The sequence below is a fragment of the Phaseolus vulgaris genome, chromosome 2 (genome assembly GCF_000499845.2).
Source record: "Phaseolus vulgaris cultivar G19833 chromosome 2, P. vulgaris v2.0, whole genome shotgun sequence".
Classification (NCBI taxonomy): domain Eukaryota; kingdom Viridiplantae; phylum Streptophyta; class Magnoliopsida; order Fabales; family Fabaceae; genus Phaseolus; species Phaseolus vulgaris.
Genome location: NC_023758.2, coordinates 35,126,077 through 35,145,800, shown reverse-complemented (window position 1 = coordinate 35,145,800; position 19,724 = coordinate 35,126,077). Strand labels below are relative to the sequence as shown.

Below are 19,724 nucleotides of genomic sequence, written 5' to 3'. Positions count from 1 at the left end.
AATAAAATGTTATACTAATATAAAGATAAAATAGAAAAAAATTGTGTATACCCCAAAAAGAAATCCTCTTTTTATATTTATATATAGGTATAGATTATTATTATACCATGAATATAAAATTTAATTTTATATTATTTAATTGTTATGTATGATGATATTATTTATTTTTATAATAATTAATTTTAAAAATGCATATATAACAGTTTTTTATTTGACTCATAGAATAATTTATTTTACAATAACCATGTATAAAAGTAAAACTCCTGTCAAATGAATAAGCGATAGTAATATAGTGTAAACATATTATATTATCCTCTAATCACAAATAACATATTAAGGATAAAAGTAACAATAATAATGTTTTTTTTTTCATACAAAAATGACATTGAGATAAGAACTTATAATCTTATGGTTGATGATAGGTTGACTCCATCACTTTTATCTCATATTCAAATTATACTCTATAAATTATTATTTTTTATAATATTTAATTTATATTAAACTTTACTATTTGAATATAATATTTTATTATAAATAACTGCTAAGTGGATGGAGATGAAATATAGGATGTCAAAGAGATATTTTCTTAATCTCATACAATATACTCAAATTTTATACCATTATATGGATGTTTGTTAATGGTGTTTGTTTGGATATTACAAACACATCCGAAACCAGTTTTAATGGATTGAATTTAGTAGTAAGAAAAAAATTTAGGGTCGAAATTTGCAGCTATTTCCAAATTAAAGAACTCACTAATATTTGCGTTGGAAAAACACATCTTCAGAATTAATTAGAAGAATAAAATTTAGAATCGCTTGTTTTTGAGCTTATATAACTATCATTGATATGAGAATCAGAATTAAGACAGAAAAAGTATGCCACTGATGACACTGTGATAAGAATTTAATGTGCTGCATTTAGCATTACATGACAACAGAAGTAATCGAATAGAAAATTGACTGTATAATTGAAACCTCCATATTATAAGCCACACAACAGTTTCAAGATTTCATCCCTCCATAATATGACAAAATTAGATCTCTCTGTTTTCTTAACCTTGTAGTATGCAGCACTACTTATAAAATCCTTTCAGTGAAAGCAAGCCAAGATCTTATTTCTTATTGTTCAACTGTGAAGGAGACAAACCCCTTGGCTTCTTTCTCACTCTCCATAACAACAACGTTATCTGACATATTGGTCACAGAAAATGTTACAAATTTAGGTTCATCTTGAGCATAAAATGAATATTGAAAATGACTGATTCTATTAGGAAACACCAAAACCGATGAAAAATCAGCCACCCACTTTGTGCCATTTCCACTGGCAGTTAACTTCCCAACGGTTGATCTCAAGCTCATGCCATTGGCATTGTTGCCATCAACCACCACTTGATCAATGCTACTGAATTCCCCATCCAGACTTACAATAGGAACCTTCCTTGAGGGATCACCACTGAACATGTTGTTCATTATATTTAGGCCAAAAATCCTACCTTCTATAGACTTCAATACAATATTAGCATCCCCTAGAAATAACCCATTTGTGACATGAACTTGAACAGGATCTTCCATGACTATTCCAGTGTAATCCATGTAACAGTTGTCAATTCTAGTCAGAGAATTACCAGGCAATTTCACTAATATCCCTATGCCACCAAAACCTGTTGCCTTATTATAACAATGCACCCCTGTTAGAATGTTAGCTTGACCCCTTAGAACAACACCAATGGCCGCTGAGAAAACCACAACATCTGTGATTGCATTATCATTACTAGCAAGATCAATGGCCACCCCTGAGAAGTTCCTCTCACCTTTGTCTCCACCCACGGTTGAGTGTTGCCCAAGAAAGCAGCTTGTGATGTAGATCTCGTGTCCTTTGTTGACCAGAATTCCTTGTGTGGTGAAGTGAAGGAAGAAGCAATCGTTGATCCGGATTCTAGCCGAATCAACAATGAATAAACCTCCTCCTCTATAGCTTGAATCAAAGAGAACGTCCCTGAAAGTTATGTCTTCATAGTAAATTCCACCATTGCCATTTTGATCAGACTTTGATGACCATAACTCGACAAGATGTCGATCACCAGGAAATTCATCAGATGCTCTCAACGTTCCTTCTTTTACCTAATCAATAATACTTTTTGTGAATTTCAGAAGCAAAGCTTCAACATATAAACTATGTTCTCAAGTGCACAACAGCAAAAGTCCTTTTTTCAACCCAAAATTTTACACTACTAACCAATTATATTAAATCAATTGTTTGGGTATATTTGGTCAAACTTTTCTTTATAGATTTTTTTTAAAAAAAAGCATGGCTTATTGTATTAGTGTTTGGGTATGAGTATTTATGTGAATTCATTTGAAGTATGAGTTTTAAGTCATTATAAAAGTCAATAAAGTTACTATAAGTTAATATAAAACTTTCTCTAGAAATTATAACTTAGTAATACTTTTTAAGAAACCCAATCATCATTAGGAGAAAGTTGTTTTTTTTTTTAAAAAAGGTTGTGCCAAAATTACACTAAATTGGTTGTTGCTCACAGAAAGAGAAGTGCAAGATTCATCATGGAAATGACTATAGCTATTTGTAGGTTCTATCTCAGCAAAAAGTTAGAAAGTTCTTGCTTAGTATTGACTGCTTTGCATGAGGTGAAGAATGGTAGTAAAGCAAAGGTTTTTCTTAATATTGGTCACTGATTCTCTGACTTCTTTTACTACTGCTGTGGGCTAATCTTTCTTTCTCAGGAAAAATGTTATATATATATATATATATATATAAGTGAACATTTAGCAACATAGTAGCTGTTTTTGTAATGAAAGCTTTAAAAGGAACCATGGCAAAAATGGTTCCAATTTACTATGATAATATTAAAGTAGTACATAAACATCTTTCAAAAAATTGTTAGTTGCTGGTGGGAAGCAAAGCAGAAACAGATAATTTATGACACATGGTGATATAAATTATGCTCATGTGCTTTCTGCAATTATAGCCACATAAATAATAATCAGATTCAGATCGTTAAGCTTAAGGTATTATTTAATTATATCTGATAAAAGAACATTTTCATTTTGAAATTTAATCGTAAGCATCACATTTTAAGAGACTAATTAAAAGAATTGTGATCAAATGAAAAAGTGTATTTGAAAATATAATTAGACCAAATGCTACAACATCTAAAAACATGAAAAGAAAGTAATATCTTCCATGGAAGAAAAAAACACACTATCATTCCAATCAAACATACAAAGAAACAAACTACCTGAACTACAAACAACATAGATTTGAGGCAGAGATAACAAAGGAGAAGAAAATAGATAGATAGATATATACTAACCACAACATTGCCAGTACCAGAAGGGAATGTAATGGGTTTGCTGATTTTGTAGTTTCCACCTTCCAAATCAATCACAACCCCTCCAAGCTCATCCACTCCTGCATCCATCTCATAACCCTTCTGCAAACCAAAAGCATCTTCCACTGCTTTCAAAATGGCATCACTACTCTCTTCATTCCCACTTGGATCCGCACCATACTCAGTCACGTACAACACTCTCCCTTTCTAGCATAAACAACCAAACAATATCATTAATGGCTTGTCACAAAAGAAGTTCTACAGATAAATAAGTTGAAACAAGAAAAAAAAAAACACTTTTTTTTCTGCAATGAAGTGTGTCTTGGTTACCCTATGTGTTTCTGGTGAAGCAACTGGTGATGCCAAAGGAGTTGTAGCAAAATTTTGAATCTTTCTATCAAGCTTGGTCCAGAATGCTGACAGCTTTTTCTCCCTGCTGAAAGTGAAACATGTGGTGTCTTCTAGTTGTAGCAGCAGCAATAAGAAGACAGAACACACCGCTAAGAATCTCATTGATCTTGAAAAACACAAACAGTGTTGAAATAAACAAAAGGAATTGAGTTTGTGCTGGTTATGTAGTAGAGAAGTGGAAGACTAGTTGGTGGGCACAGTGAACATTTTCTTTGTTTGAAGTTTGAGTATTTATAATGAATGACATGTTGAGTCCTATAAATATCTGTCTGATGTAAGCCTTAAAAGAAGACACCAAAAGCGAAACCACCAAAAGTTGTTGTAACTAGGATTTCTGCAAGGAATAATAAACTCGCCCCCAGTGTCTTCTTTTTAATCTTGTTTGAATGAACAGATTCAACAAAAAAGACTTAAATGGAACATAGTCAAAACTTAATTAGCTTAATTCCCTTTTAATTTCTGTGTCAACGGTCAAAAACTCACATTCATCCAAATTTTTTAAAAATTTCATAGTTACCAAAACTTCCAAATTTCTTTAAAATAATTTAAATTAGTTTCTTCTATTAGATTGTTTTTATTAGAACCAAATTATCTTAACAATTCTGTCACTGTATATTAAATTATATGTGCTTTTATCATATTAAATCGTTTTTTAAAAAGATAACTATTATATTGAATTGATTTCAAGAAGGTTGGGAGTAAAATTAAAAAGAAAAGTTTTGAGGACGAAAATTACGAATTTTAACACAGAACAAATTTATGTAATTAAACCTAAAAAATATCCTCAATTAATTGCGAACTACCAATTGGAGATTTTTTATTAAAAAATATTTTGAAAATTTGAAACTTTTTATTTATTACAATTTTATATTTTTAGTAAAACTGAAAATTCAAAAGTTAATGACTATAAATTATTATAAAAATAATATAAAATTATGTGTTATAACATGGTCAAGGACAGGACAGCTACATTAAGGCAGCTTTTTTTATCATAAAAAAAATCATAATTCATTAAATTAATATTTAATGACTTTCTTTTTGACCCAATTTTCAATTAAAAATAAATTAACATTTTAAGGATAATTATGCTTAAAACAACCCCACTTCAGTTTTAGTAAACTGGATATACTACAATCTTCTCGTTCAATTATGCACATAATTAAATTTTATTTTTAATTACAAAATCTCAATCATTGTTACAGTAAATATTGTTTTTATCTTTTACCAAATAAAACATATTTATCTTCCATACTAGCCAAACATGCATCAACTCCACCCACTTTTATTTATTTATTTCACAATATAAAAGTAGAAAGTTTCTATTCTCTTTATACTAAAAACAATCAAGATTTTTCAATTGTTTCTAGTTCAAATTCTTTATATCTGGGGCAATTTTTTTTATATAGATAAGTATACTTTTTTTTTAAGCATGTGAACTTTATATCTTTGAGTGGCTTTCAGTTATGAAAAATATTTCAGTAATGAAAATAATTTTTATTAAGTTCTTTTGAAATTAATATAAGGAAATTTTTTAAATACTACTCTACCGGATACTATTATTAATAGTAATATTTTTGTCAAATATCTCTCAACTTTATATATTCTAAAGTGTCAAAATGAGCAGCAAAAGAAGATAAAATTGAATTCCTAGGATGAGAATCAAATAGATAACTTTTAAAGGGAATTATTTATATTCAATAGATTAAAATATAATTCTTATTAAATGTTAGGAAAAGAGGGAGCACTTTTTTTAAATGAAGAAATGAGCAGTGTGATTTTGGTAAGAAAATTGGGTGTTTTTTTTTATCTATTTTATATAAGGGAAATTAAGAAGAACATTCACATGACTTTAGTGTAAGGATGTAAAGAATTTTAATTCTTGTGATTGAAAAATGGAGGTGCCTAATTGACATGGTTTTTTAGGACAATTTTTGAGTGAATTTTGTGAGCAATGTTATGTTTGTTACAACAAGAATGGAGGGGCCTAATTGACATGGTTTTTGTGGACAATTCTTGAGTGAGTGATATTTTGAGACGACAGATAAGTGTCAATGTGTAATTTTTAGAATTGAGAAAATTGAACATTTCGAAACTTAATTGTTGCTTAATGTAAGAAAATTACAATCCGAGAATTATTAAATCTGATTATATATTTTGAACCAGGAAACAAATGAAGAAATTTAATCCCAATTTTTGTGTAAATTTCAGATGAATGTGAAGCATTAAAAGAAAGAAAGTAAAAACTTAATTGGATCACAAGAAAGAAGAAGTAAAGAAGAACAATATAAAGGAAACATCTCGCTCAAGCAAGAAGATTTAGCTCATGCTAAAATTATCCATATTAAATTAATGATGCAGTACTAATCTAGCTCAGGCTAGAATTGCTCGCCCAAGCTAAAATAACACTGAATGATTTAGCCTAAGCTAGATTGGCTCGCTTGAGTTAAATTTAATTAAATAAATTATGGAACAAAGTTAAAACAGGGGCAGTGGAAAAAAAATAGGAGGATTTTATAGAGAAGTTAGTGAGAGAAGAAGAAGAAAACTTTGTTCTCAAGAGAAGAATCTGCTCAGATCAACCCTTCTTATGCAATTCAGATCAAGAATAAAGATTGGAGGAGCTATCATCAGTGGCTAAGTGTTTTCAAACTTGGGATTGAATGTAATCTACTATGATCAAATGTATTCTTGGTGATATATATATATATATATATATATATATAAATAAATAATATTCTCTTTTCTACTTTTTCTTGGTATTTTCGCTTCATGCTTATTGCTAGATTCTATCTGATCAATGAAGTCTTGGTTTTGATCCTTAAATTTATCTGGAAAGTATTTTTAAGGATCTGAAAAAGAAGAAAACACTTGACAACTTGTAATGCTAGGAATAGGTTTCAAGTTATTAATTGCATCATAATTATGTTCATAAAGCTGGATGGTTTTTTAGATATCTAAGGAATCAGTGTTTGAGAAATCATGTTATGAATTTCATCTGTGAGGAATCAAGGTGAATGACTTTAAGTTAAGCATCAAGAATAAGTAGTTTTGAGTATTATATATTGTATTATTCCAAAATACAAATGATTAAGATAAACGCAATTCAATCCCAAGTATTTTTATCTATATTTGATAAGTTAGTTTCGTAATTACTTGTTTAATCACATCTTAAACTTTGAGTTATTTCGGGTAAAAGTGTTAATTTAGTTATGAAAAAGTTCTCAAAGTTATTTTCTATACTTGATGAGTTTTATAACAGAACATCTTAATTAGAATTATTCCTTGTGGGTTCGACATTCGTACTTTAAATGGTACTATATTACAGTTGATTCGGTATACTTGCCGGGATAAATCAACAAGTTTTTGGCGTCGTTGCCGGGAAACAATTTCTTTTAAGAATTTATGAAGTATAACTTATTAAGTATTGTGAATAATTTGTCTTCTTTGTGAATAGACATGTGTTTAGATCTTATTCTTTTGTCCTGTGCTAATCCTTGCTTAAGTTGTCTTAGATATATGTTATTACGAGGACAAGTTCCTGAAGATCAATTGGAATTTGACCCAGAAATTGAAAAGACAACTAGAAGAAATCAGAGCAAGAAGAGAAAAGAAAAGAAGAAGCAAGGACAAGCAAAAGGAGAATCTTCCAACACTCTCAACTCACACAATCAAACATAGTTACAGATGGCTGATAATAGACAAAATCCACCTAAAAGGACATTGGGAAACTATGCCATGCAACAAGGACCAAGGCATTTCTCCAGCATAGTCATACCTCCTGCCACCAAATCATTAGAAATGAAGCCAACTTTTCTTAGCTTAATCAGTACTCATCAATTCATTGGAATGGATCATGAAGACCCTTATACTCATCTATCAACATTCTATGAGTTGGTTGGAACCATGGCCTTTGAGGAAAATGATATTGAATTTGTTTATTTGCGTCTATTTCCTTTCTCACTCGCAGGCAAGGCAAAAGAATGGTTAAAGTCGCATCCAAACCAGAGTTTAAGTAGCTGGAATGATGTAGAAGAGAAATTCCTACATAGATTCTTCCCACTTTCTCGATATATCAAGGCTAAGTCTGATATCTCCACATTCAGGAAAGGGCCAGATGAACCTTTTTGTGAAGCTTGGGAACATTTTAAAGTGATGTTAAGAAGGTGTCCTAATCATGGCTTTGAGGATATTGCTCAGTTGAACATATTCCACAATGGTTTAAGGCCTGATACTAAAATAATCTTGGATGCTGCAGTAGGAGGTACAATAATGATTGTTGATGCAGAGCAAGCTACAAGAGTCATTGATGCCTTAGCCTCAACAGATTACCAAGCTCAACACGATAAACATACAATGCAAAAGAAAATGGTGCTAGATCTTAGTATTTCAGATGCAATTTTAGCACAAAATAAAATTTTGACTCAGCAAATTGAGGTATTAACCAAGCAAATGTCAAGACTGCCTCAACAATTACATGCAGTAAATTTTCCTTCAATTCAGAATCAAGTTTCGAAGTGTGATTTTTATGGGGGAGATCATCTTAATGGACAATGCTCTTATCAAAATCCATCAGTGGAAGAGGTTTAGTATATGAACAATCAAGGAAGGAAACGTGGCTTTCATTTAACTATCCAAATAACATGGCTCAAGGGTGGAGGAATAATCCAAATCAAGGTTTTGGATGGAAGCAAGAAGTTGGATCATCTAACAGGCAAGCTCCTTATCAACAACAACCACATTATCCTTCCATTCATGAGAGAACATCCAAATTGGAGGATACTTTTGAGAAGTTCATCCAAACCTCTCTATCCAATCAGAAAAATACTGAAACATCAGTAAGAAATTTAGAGACACAGGTGGGGTAGTTGGCTAAATAGTTAGCTGAAAATCAAGGAAGTCAATTTTCAGCCAATACACAAACCAATCCAAAGGAGCATTCCAAGTCTATCACTACCAGAAGTGGGAAATTTATAGGAAAAGGGATTGGAAATAATTTAGTTGTTGAGGAGGAGGATTTAAAAAATAGAGAGATTGAAAGAACAAATTGAGGTTGAAGGAGGAGAAAGAAGGAATAAGGAAGATATTGTAGATATTGAAGAAAAGATAGAAAAGAATCAAAAAAGTGAAAAATAAGAGAGGAGTGTTCATATAAAAGATGTACATTATCCACATGCTCCTATAAAGAAAGACAATTTGCAAGATTTATGGATATTCTCAAATGATTGCAAATTAACGTTCTGTTTACTGAAGCTTTAGAGCAGATGCCTACATATGCTAAATTCATGAAGGAATTATTGATAAAGAAAAGAAAATTCAATGACCAGGAGATAGTTGAATTAGAAGCTTGATGCAATGCAATAATTCAAAAATCATTACCACAAAAATCTAGAGATCCTTGGAGTTTCAGTTTGCTAGTTACCATAGGAAATCTCACTATTAGAAATGCATTATTGGATCTTATTAATTTGATGCCTTTATCAATGCTGAAGAAAATTGGAGATGTAGAAGTGAGACTAACAAGAATGACTATGCAGTTGGATGATAGATCAATCAAATATCCACATGGAATAATTGAAGATTTGTTGGTAAAGGTAAATAAATTTCTATTCCCAATAGATTTTGTTGTTATGGATATTGAAGAAAATGTTGAAGTACCTTTAATATTGGGAAGGTCATTCATGAAAACTGCCAAAGTTATAATTGATGTAGACAAAGGAAGATTGAAGGTTTGTGTTCAAGATGAAGAAGTAAGCTTTAATGTTTTTGAAGCAATGAAATATTCAAATGATCAGAAAGAGTGTTTCAGAATGGATATGATTGTTGTTGAACCTTTAATGACGTTAATCAGACGTCAAGCTATATGATGTTAAACGAGCACTTGCTGGGAGACAACCCAATGTTTTATTTTGAAGTGTGTCTTTAATTTTCTTTTGATTTAGTAGTATGTTTTAATATTTGATGTCTTTAAAACCAGTTTGATTTTTGAAATGGTCATGTTGGATTGAAATGTTAGGTGAAATGAATGGATGAAAGAAAGCTTAAAAATGTTTGAAACTATTGACAAAGACAAAATGAAAATTTTCAAGAAAATTTCATTGCAGGGTAATTTTAGCTTAAGCTAAGTTTTTATAGCCTAAGCTAGATATGCAGAAAAACAAAGAAATTTTGTTCTGCAAGTTTAGCCTGAGCTAAAAGGATCTAGCTTGAGCTAGAAAAATTTGTTTCTCTCGGTCAAATTTTAGCTTGAGCTAAAATGACCTATCTTGAGCTAGAAAAATATGATGCTCTCGACCAAATTTTAGCTTGAGCTAAAAAGACATAACTTAGGCTAGAAGAAGTTACTTTGTTGATGGTGGAGATTTTCTAAAATAAAAAAAATAAAAATAAAAACTCAAAATTTTACCATTTTAAAATTTCAATCAAAATCAGTGAGCCCTATTTTCATTTACTTTACTCTCAGTTTTAAAACTTCTCATCCAAAGCTTTCATTTTCATTCAAGCATTTCATCTAAATTTCCATTACCAAGGTAAGTACTTCCACTACCATCTTCATAGTCATTCTTGTTGCCATTCCATTCAAGCAATTCTTCATTCTATGATTTCATTCCCAAATTGCTACAAACTCAAAAATCCAACTTGTTGATTTATCCTAACAAGTATACCAAATCAACTATGACTCAAGTAAAGATAAAGAAATAACAAATCTTGATAAAAAAATAATAAATGAAACAATAAAAACTTTAGTCCTTCTCTCCCTTTTCTCTTTTATAGTAAGTAATGGAATTCAAGCCCCATTTTCTTGGTTTCATACAGGTTTTTTTACATTCCTGTGTGTACACTATTGAGAATTAAGTACTCTTAATCTACTCACTAAACATGAGCATGGTGAATATCAAGTGCTACCCTAAAAAATATTCATTGCACAGTCATGTGCAACTCCACTGCCTTAGCATTCTACTCCACATTGTTTGAGGACTGGACCAGTTTGTTTTGGCAAGAAAGGATCAATCCTAACCCAAATCAAAGAGAAAATTGATGCTAGAAGAATTGACCAAAGGACAACAATAGTAGGAGTCCTGTTTTGCCTTCCCATGAGACCTTTGAGGAAGGGATATAGGTGGACAATAACCCAGAAGGCAAAGAATAGCTTCCCAAACAAAGGACCCCATGAACCATAGCCATTGTTAATGGCATCAGAGACTCCAGCCACAACTCCCACCATATTCAAGATAATAAGAGTGGTTGGTGGGATGAGAAGTGTTGTCCACTTGAACAGGTACAGCTCTCCAAATTCAGCATCATCTGCTGCTTTGGCTGTGACAGTAAAATTGGTGTCCACTCCTCCAAGAACCTTAAGGAGACCTTGGAATACAGCAAAAAGGTGAGCAGATACACCTCCAATCACCCAAAATTGTTCATTGCGCCACCAGTCTTCAAGGCTAACACCACTCCACCTCAGCTCAAGCACACCAGTTAAAATGATGGAGATGAAGAGAGCCATGAACCATACACTAGCAAGGTTGGTCAACTGCATCGAGTAGACCTTGTCAGCAAGGCATGAAAACAATAGAAACACTAAGAAATTATTGCATTATTCAAGACCATCAGGGTAGTGTAACAATAAAGCAAATGCTATTAGTTCTTTTTCGTGAATTTAAAATCTCTATTTGTATGCCGTGTTAAGATTGATCATGACCACAACATAATAACCCAGAACCAGGTGATAATTTCTCAAGCACCGGGGATGAAATTGATCACAACAAAGCAAAGAAAACTAGTTATCCTAGTAAAATGATAAAAAAGGAAGTAATAATTGTGTACTTACTGCTGGGATGATGAATTTTCCAGTGAGAAGACAAACTGCTGGAATTGTACAGTATGCAAGTAGAGGGAGGGAAGTGAATGGATAAACAATGGTATTGGTATAAGCCAACCTCTCCAGCCATTTCAGTTTTCCTCCATAGCCATACCACAATGGACAATGGCGACTAAGAAAAATTTCAACAGAACCAAGGGCCCATCTCAGAACTTGGTGTAACCTATCTGATAGATTTATTGGGGCAGATCCTTTGAAAGCTGCTCTTTTTGGCATGCAGTATACTGATTTCCATCCTCTACAATGCATCTTAAACCCTGTTAAAATATCTTCTGTGACTGAGCCATATATCCATCCAATCTGCATGGAAACATTCATAAAATTTAGTAGAACTCTGTGCATGGTTTTTAAAGTAAATGAATGCTTAATCAGAATAAAATGAAGTACCAAGCAAACCCAAAAGTTCCTTCACCTTAAAAGTTCAGTCTTATTGTAATTAATGAGATGATTACCTCTTTTCCCCATTCAGTCTTCTCTTCATAGCCACAACTTATAACATGAATAGCTTCCTTAATTAGTGATTGACTATTGGTGCCTTCAGGAAGTCCACCATTTTCTATCAAAGTGGATGCAATGAAAACTGGTGACTGCCCAAATCGCTTCTCAAATTTCTTTTGGGACATCAGGGATGATTTCTCTAGCTCATCGTAGCCTTCAAGTCCTTCTTCAATCTCTTCAAGATCAAACAAGGACTCAGACCCTTTTCTAACATAGTTCTTCCCCATCATTTTCTTCTTCTTGGTGTATAATCTACTAAAGAGACCCCCTCCTCCTCCTGATTTCTTCTTTGACTTGGATTTCCTTGAACCACCACAACAACAACAACACCATGCAGGCCAGCAGTCACAAGTCATCTTTGGCCTTTTCTCAGATACTGGTGGATCATATCCATATAGTGCCTGCCTGTTGAACACACATCCAGTACCAACGTAAACTGGACCCTGAATCCCGTCAAGGGCTTTCATATTTATCTGCCATGTAAGCAACAAAAGAAAACACACATTACAGATCATTCCAATGCTGTTTGCAGATATTAAGTTACATAGTAGATGAACGCCACTTACATCAAAGAATACAATATTGCGATTAGCATATCTATCATGCCGATCAATACCATCGAATCTTTGTGGAAATTGGACATAACAGAGCTTCTTTCCTATCTGGGGGTCCATCAAAAAGCACATGGCCTCTCTTATAGCCTTGCTATTGTTTATGTAATGATCACAATCCAGATTCAGCATGAAAGGTGCATTTGAAAGCACAGCTGAAACTCGAACCTTTAAAGTATAGACAACAAAGAAAGAATTATGTTACAGCTATAATTGTACTATTCTTGTAATACTTGAAATAACCAACACAACCTCTAGATTTTGGACCTACCAAAGCATTCATAGCACCAGCTTTCTTGTGGTGGTTATAGCCAGGACGCTTTTCACGTGAAATATACACTAGCCGTGGCAGTTCCTTGCCTTCTACGTCCAGTGCACCACCACTTCCTAAATATACCTGCCAAGGTAAATCCATGAGCCACATCACCAGAAAACCAGTTATTCCAATCATTAACTTTTCATGTTACCCTCTAAGGAAAGAAAATTTGTAAATCATAAGCGTTATATTTTTCCTTTTCTCCGTTGTCTCTAAGAATTAATTAGAGGGCCAAAAAATATAGATATTAAAATGTTCCTACATTATGTTTTGTTTATTCCTTCATTATAAGACAATGAAGAATGCACAAAACAAGAACTAACTAGAGGATGTGAATCATAGTCAAACCTGAATCATTCCTGGATGATCACGAGTACTGTTCCCAGGCCAAGGGGTACCATCCTGCATCACCCACCCCTCCTCTGGCTTCTTCTGAGCTTTTGCCACTAAGGAATTAATTTTTACTTTAAATTCTTCATATTCTCTCTGCAGTGGAGAAAAAAAAAAGAGAACAAATATAAATGAAGCAAAAAATGATAAATGATTACATGAAAAGAGAGTTAATAAAAGTCCGATCATGTAATAATTTCTCAGAAAAACATACACACACACAACCTTTTTGTCCTACCTTCATGGCCCTTCGTTCCTTCACAAAGGTAGGAAGCACCTTATCTTTCAAGTAATCAATCTTCTGAGAAAAGTAGAACTCAGGTGCCCTTGGCTCTATGCTATACTTCTTGCAAAAAGGAACCCATCTTCGTGCAAATTCAGAAGTTTCTGAAAGTGCATCAAAAAGGAGCATAGATGCACCATCATCAGATACATAGCAGCACACCTTCTCAACCGGGTAATCAACAGCCAGGATTGAAAGAACAGTGTTTGCTGTTATAATGGGAGGCTCTTTCAAAGGGTCCACAGTACTCACATAGACATCAACTGGGGCTAGAAGGTTTGGCTCCCCTTCACGCTCAAACCTCATGGACAAGCGATCCAAGTAAGTTTCACGAGTGATGGGGAACCATTTGGGGAACTGGTCAAGTATCCATGACAGTGCAAACCATACTTCACATATCACAGAGGCAAGCCACAGTGGATATGCATCATATGCTGGAGTTAAGACACGGAAACGGAGGAAGAAAACGAGGATAAAGAGCCTCATGATTATGACTATGCGATATGGGTTTATTAGACTTGAAGATATTGGGACCTTACGCCACAACGGTTGCCTAGCTTCTGCCAAACTGCAAGGTGCAAAAATGAAAGTTGCATGCATCATGTTGCAAGGTAAACATTGTATAGCACGGTACATTCATGAACTCGTAAGACACTAAATTTATTATTTGTATTGCTTATAAAATTGAATTATATATAGTAAATTCCTGAAGTTTTTAAATGGATACCAAACTGCACAGAGAAGAATGTGACATTTTCAACCTATGCTGAAACCTGCACTTACACGTAGTCATCTTCTACTTGCTCATCTTTGCCTTCTTCTTTGTTTAGAAGACCTCTCTTTTCTTGCCTGGCTTTCCATTGCTCTAATCTTTCTTCCCATTCTCCATTACTGAAGAATTCCTTCTCCCCTTCAAATTCCTTACCAGCCACTACAGAACAGTGGATCAACTCAGAGAAGCATTCATAAATTACAGATAAAAGAAAGAAAAATTACCTATATGGAACATAATTAGCAATTGATCATAACAATTTTGACTTACCACTTCCGGCTGTAGAGAAAGCTTGACCTTTCTGATGCCACTGCTGTTCCTTGTAGTCTTTATTTTCCTATAGAAATCACAAACAACCACACATTCATTCACTTTTATAAATCCTAATTTGTGAAAAAACATGAAAAGGGAAGGAACAATGTCTGCATTGCATGTATCATTTGAAGTTTGATTAAAAATAAGAGCACAAGATTAGCATTATTATACGGGTATATAAGGTGGGAGTTTTAGTTTTTTTAAGAACAAGAACATTTGATCACAATCATTAGATTAAAATTAACATTTTTGTATATGTATTATTATTTTTCAATAAACTGGTAGAGCTAACTAATGCATCACTGTGTTAGTTTTGTGTGTGCAGTATAAATTCAACAATGATTTTCTATTTTGTAATTAAATCATGTGAGATATTTGAAAGATCATGCAACAAGAAGTAGGATTTTGCCATCATATTAAAAATTTACCAAATGATTAGCATCATATTTCTCTTCTGGATCATCATGAAAATCATCTGCATCAGAATGCTTCTCATCATCACCAACTACTCTAGGACAACCTGCAGGAAGACAATGCCAAATTTTCTTTATATCAGTTAGCCTACCTTAGTTTTTTCCAAAAACAAAAGGAAGTTCTTAGGAATAACAACAAAGTAAAAGGCCAACGATCATAAGCTAAGATAACCTTTGTGGCGTTTATAGCGGGTGTTGCACTGAGGGCAGCATTGGTTCCCTTCACTCCTCTCATACTCATAGCAGGGTTGGCAAACGGGAAAACTACACACATGACAAGCCACAAACAGCTTCCCATCTTCCCCATGTCCAATCTGATCACTACAAACTCGACACACTTTTGATGCAGAATGACGAGTAGGAGGTCGATGCTGTCATATCATAACAAAATATAGTAAAACTTCATGAGAAACTGAAACCAACAAGGAAGAAATTGACTTACTAGTAAGAAAACAAGTTATTTGTACTAAAGGAAGGAGTTGAATACCTCGCCTGAGCCACATGGGAAATGGGAATGAGAAGCAGCCATGGAGTTCAATGCCATGGTGATTCTATTGGAGAAGTGGGTTTTATAAGAAATGGTGAGGGAGTTTATATGAATAATAATATTATTATGGAAGAGTAGTGTATGTATCTACCAACTGTGAGTTAGAGAGTGGTTGGTTTGAGTCTAAGAGACGTAAGGGAAAGATAGGTGAGAATGTTATTTTGGTTTTGCTTGCTTGGACTCAAAGGAGGCTTCTTTTCTGTTCTGCTTCTAAATACATCAACATGAAACATATTGAAATACTGCTCATGCACATGCACACAACTACACAAGCTTCTTCTTATAATATCTTGTCCCCACATTCGTTAGTTGACAACACCAAAAACAGAAAAAGCAAATTTGTAGGGTGATAGCACATAACAAAATTAACAGAAATATATTTTTGTGTAGCATTTCTATATATCCTTCTTCTATCTACATGTGTATTACACATTTTTTTATCAAGAATATTCTTCTTTCCTTTTCTTTTCTAACCATGGTATCAAGAGTTGTTTAGCTTCTATCATGAGCTCTAATTTTTTTTTTCTTCCACTATGCACTCAGCAAATTCCACAAACACTTCTTCCTTTCTTCCTCTCACGCATTCAATGCACCTATTTTCTCAAACTTGATGATCATAATTACTAATTTGGCAACAACACTGTCAAAAGTCTTCAACTCAGGACATGATGGTGCTCTCCAGTTTCTCACACCAGAGGATGTTTTAACCAACACGATAAGTCAAGATTACATCAACTACGCATATGTTTATCCTCACCAAAATGATAGGTTTTATCTTCTTCTCACGTCCGAACAAAGTTATACACAAATTCTTACTCAAGAGCTAAGATCAAGAAACTGAAAATACAACTGCGCACACAAAAAAAAAAGACGAAACATAACCAACTATCTTTTTGACATCAAGAAAATAGTAGATACAATAGCTGTCATAGGTTCTCTTATATGGTTTGCTCTTGAACATAACGTTGAAATCTCCCAGGTATATTCTCTTTAAAGAATCCAACAATTTCAATTCTCCAATAATAATGGCAAAGGTTCCACTATATAAAATAAATATTATTATTGTCACTTTTTCGTTTACAATACATAAATCCTCTTTAAATTATCTAAGTACACAACAACTATATATTTAAATTCCCCTTAAGTTTACACATGAGTACACAAGACATTTCTAGGCAAACTGTACAAGTCTTGTTATACTTGAAACCACAAACGTTGTTGTCAACATGCAACACTGAATAAATGATGGGTTGGGAAAAAATGGTCTCTTGCTTTCAATGTTGTGGAGAAAAAAGGAGCTAGTACAATGTAGAAGGAAGGGAAGGGCAGAGTTTAATTTGGTTTTTGTGAGTTGTATCTGATGTATAATTGTTTACAAAGAATATTAAGAATGTTTAATTTGGCATATATAATATGAAATATAAATTCTACATTTTGGCCGCTGCAAGTAAAAATAACAATTGGCAATTGGTTTGTTTTGTACTTTGATCTGAAATCTGAAATGTAAAGTGATTAGAATAGTTTATGAAAAAAATTGAAAAAATGAATAAAGCAAAATTGCGTTTGCCGGGAGTCGAACCCGGGTCTATTGCTTGGAAGGCAATTATCCTAACCGTTGGACTACAAACGCTTTAATGTAAGTTAAAACTTTACAACTTTAGATGTAAGAAATGCTATTTAACTAATACATGATTTACGATATTATTAGGTATATTCTATAACTACACCATTATTTATTAAAAAAAAATATTAATAATAATGTGAAAATTATTATTTAAATTAATATGTTTTTATATGAATAAAGTACTAGTAAAATACTAAATTAGTATGTAGTGTTATAAAATAAAATTTAATCCAATTAATTTATTCATTTAAACAATAACAATGATGAAAAATAACAAGAATTTACCTATCAAATGGGGTGATGTATCAAAATAAAAATAAACATTGTTTATATATCTTAATATATTTGAAAATATTTAATTTTAACAAGTACTTAAATCATCAAATAAATGTTATGTAAACCAATGAAAGAGTAAGTTATGAATTTAGTTTTAAAATTTAGAGTTTTAAAGGAGTTCAAACTGAATCAATTTACACTTTGCTTACATATGAGTTTGTACTATTCATATAGATGGAAAATCCAAATGAAGGTGGTTTGTTTTCACTAATTTGAGTTTAAATGCAACAATGAAATGTGGAATGATGATTTTGAGGGCACCTTTCTCTTGCGAGAAAAAGGTCAAAGGAAACCAATTGTACAAGGACAATTTTACGTATAACCTTACTTTTTCGATTTATGTACTATACATTTTCACGTGCTTTGATTCTTTTGACCTATGAAGCTTGTGTAAGGCATGATAGAGATTCCTTCTACATGGTAGGGAATCCTTGACTAAAAGTTGACGGTAATCTTACAAGAGTTTTGAATTTGCATTATAAACTCTTCCAAAATCTCATTTGGTTCACAATGAAAGTTGCAATGTTTGGTTATTACTTCTTTCTAATGAGCACGTTCTTTGTTCATGTGTGTTTATGGTGTGGATATTGTTTGGTGAGAACATACATTTGGTGGTGGTTTTTTCATTAGTTTGTTTGTTGTTGAATGTATTTATTCGTGATTTGTATGAGTTATGTTTAGTCTTGTGTGGTTGCTTAGCTTTTTTGGAGTGTGAAGTTATTCATTATGAATTGATTATTCTACTTGTGTTGCAACTTCCATAATAAACTATCCCAATATAACCCATTATCATGTGTGTTATGGGCCTCCATAATGATTATCCCTTTGTTCATAGTTTAACAACTTACTATGTTCACATGGGTTGGTTATGAAAATGATATGTTGAATTGATTTGGTTCATATAAAGTTCTTGATATAGATTAAGAGTCTTGAATTAGTGTGATTTTTATTAAATAGAATGAAGAAATTTGTTGCATAGTTGCCATGTGATGGCATAATCAATTATAGTGTTGTGGAAATCAATTATATTTTTTTTCAGGTGCAACTTTTTAAAATGAAATATGTCTTAGTAAAGAATATAAATTTTCAATTGAAATTGTATTGGAGGGTGTAATACAATTATTTATATCAGAGTTAGAAATAAATTATATTTGTGAAATACATATTTATATTGATATGAAATAATTTTCATATGTAATTAGAAAATTATTAAATATTATATTTGTTAATACAATATTTAGATTAAAATGAAAAAAAATTGGCTTGAGTTTATTTAATTACAAATTTGTTATTATTATAGGTGTAACTTTGTAGTAAATGATGTGTAATATTTGAAATTAAGATTTAATTTGTGTGTAAAAAAATGTGTATTTGTGAACTGCATTTTGACATGGCATGTGGAAGAGATTTTTCACATTTAGAGAAGGAAGACATGAATAACAATGATGTAGGTGTGGGCTTTAATTTAATTTCACACTTACAACAATAATTAGAAAAGTTTATGGAAGTAGTAATATTTACACTCATTTACATTGTTGTTTAATTAAATATGTTATGTATGTTAAGTAGTACGAAAAATACCATTATCTAGACCAGAAAAAGTGCATCATAAGCAAGAGTTGATATACTTAGAGCATATAAAAAATGTCATGATATTGTTTGAATGAAACCAAATTTCTAGAAGGACATGATGTTCCTCTCTATTTTCTCACACCAAAAGATGCTTTAACCAACACGATAAGTCAAGATTACATAAACTATGAACAACAAGATCAATTGTTGGTTGTCTGGTTTCTAACATTCATGCATAGGTCTATCCTCACCAAAATGGTAGGTTTTATCTTTTTCTTCTCAAATCCGAACAAAGCTACGCACAGCTTCTCGTTCAAGAGCCAAGATCAAGAAACTGAAAATCCAACT

The 19,724-nt window shown here is 32.4% G+C and overlaps 2 protein-coding genes, 1 non-coding gene and 1 pseudogene across 3 annotated transcripts; all 4 read right to left on the bottom strand.

The window, feature by feature from the left end:
• Nucleotides 1-862: 862 nt before the first annotated feature.
• On the bottom strand, nt 863-4,076 carry LOC137809724 (polygalacturonase QRT3-like). Its single transcript, XM_068610814.1, has 3 exons — nt 3,683-4,076; nt 3,335-3,559; nt 863-2,123 (listed from the first exon to the last, which is right to left on the bottom strand). Exons 1-3 carry the CDS (start codon nt 3,863-3,865, stop codon nt 1,122-1,124), a joined length of 1,410 nt encoding a protein of 469 aa, XP_068466915.1. The 5' UTR covers nt 3,866-4,076; the 3' UTR covers nt 863-1,121.
• A 3,762-nt stretch (nt 4,077-7,838) lies between these two features.
• LOC137813085 (small nucleolar RNA R71) lies at nt 7,839-7,944 on the bottom strand (annotated as a pseudogene).
• A 2,507-nt stretch (nt 7,945-10,451) lies between these two features.
• On the bottom strand, nt 10,452-15,969 carry LOC137811685 (cellulose synthase A catalytic subunit 4 [UDP-forming]-like). The gene is made up of 12 exons (XM_068613515.1): nt 15,785-15,969; nt 15,470-15,668; nt 15,253-15,344; nt 14,780-14,846; nt 14,521-14,668; nt 13,693-14,305; nt 13,413-13,550; nt 13,020-13,145; nt 12,704-12,916; nt 12,092-12,610; nt 11,589-11,939; nt 10,452-11,291 (listed from the first exon to the last, which is right to left on the bottom strand). The coding sequence occupies exons 1-12, from the start codon at nt 15,839-15,841 to the stop codon at nt 10,710-10,712; spliced, it is 3,105 nt and encodes a 1,034-aa protein (XP_068469616.1). The 5' UTR covers nt 15,842-15,969; the 3' UTR covers nt 10,452-10,709.
• A 1,433-nt stretch (nt 15,970-17,402) lies between these two features.
• Nucleotides 17,403-17,474, bottom strand: TRNAG-UCC (transfer RNA glycine (anticodon UCC)). The gene has a single exon. It is a non-coding gene; the product is annotated as a tRNA-Gly (tRNA).
• Nucleotides 17,475-19,724: the final 2,250 nt, after the last annotated feature.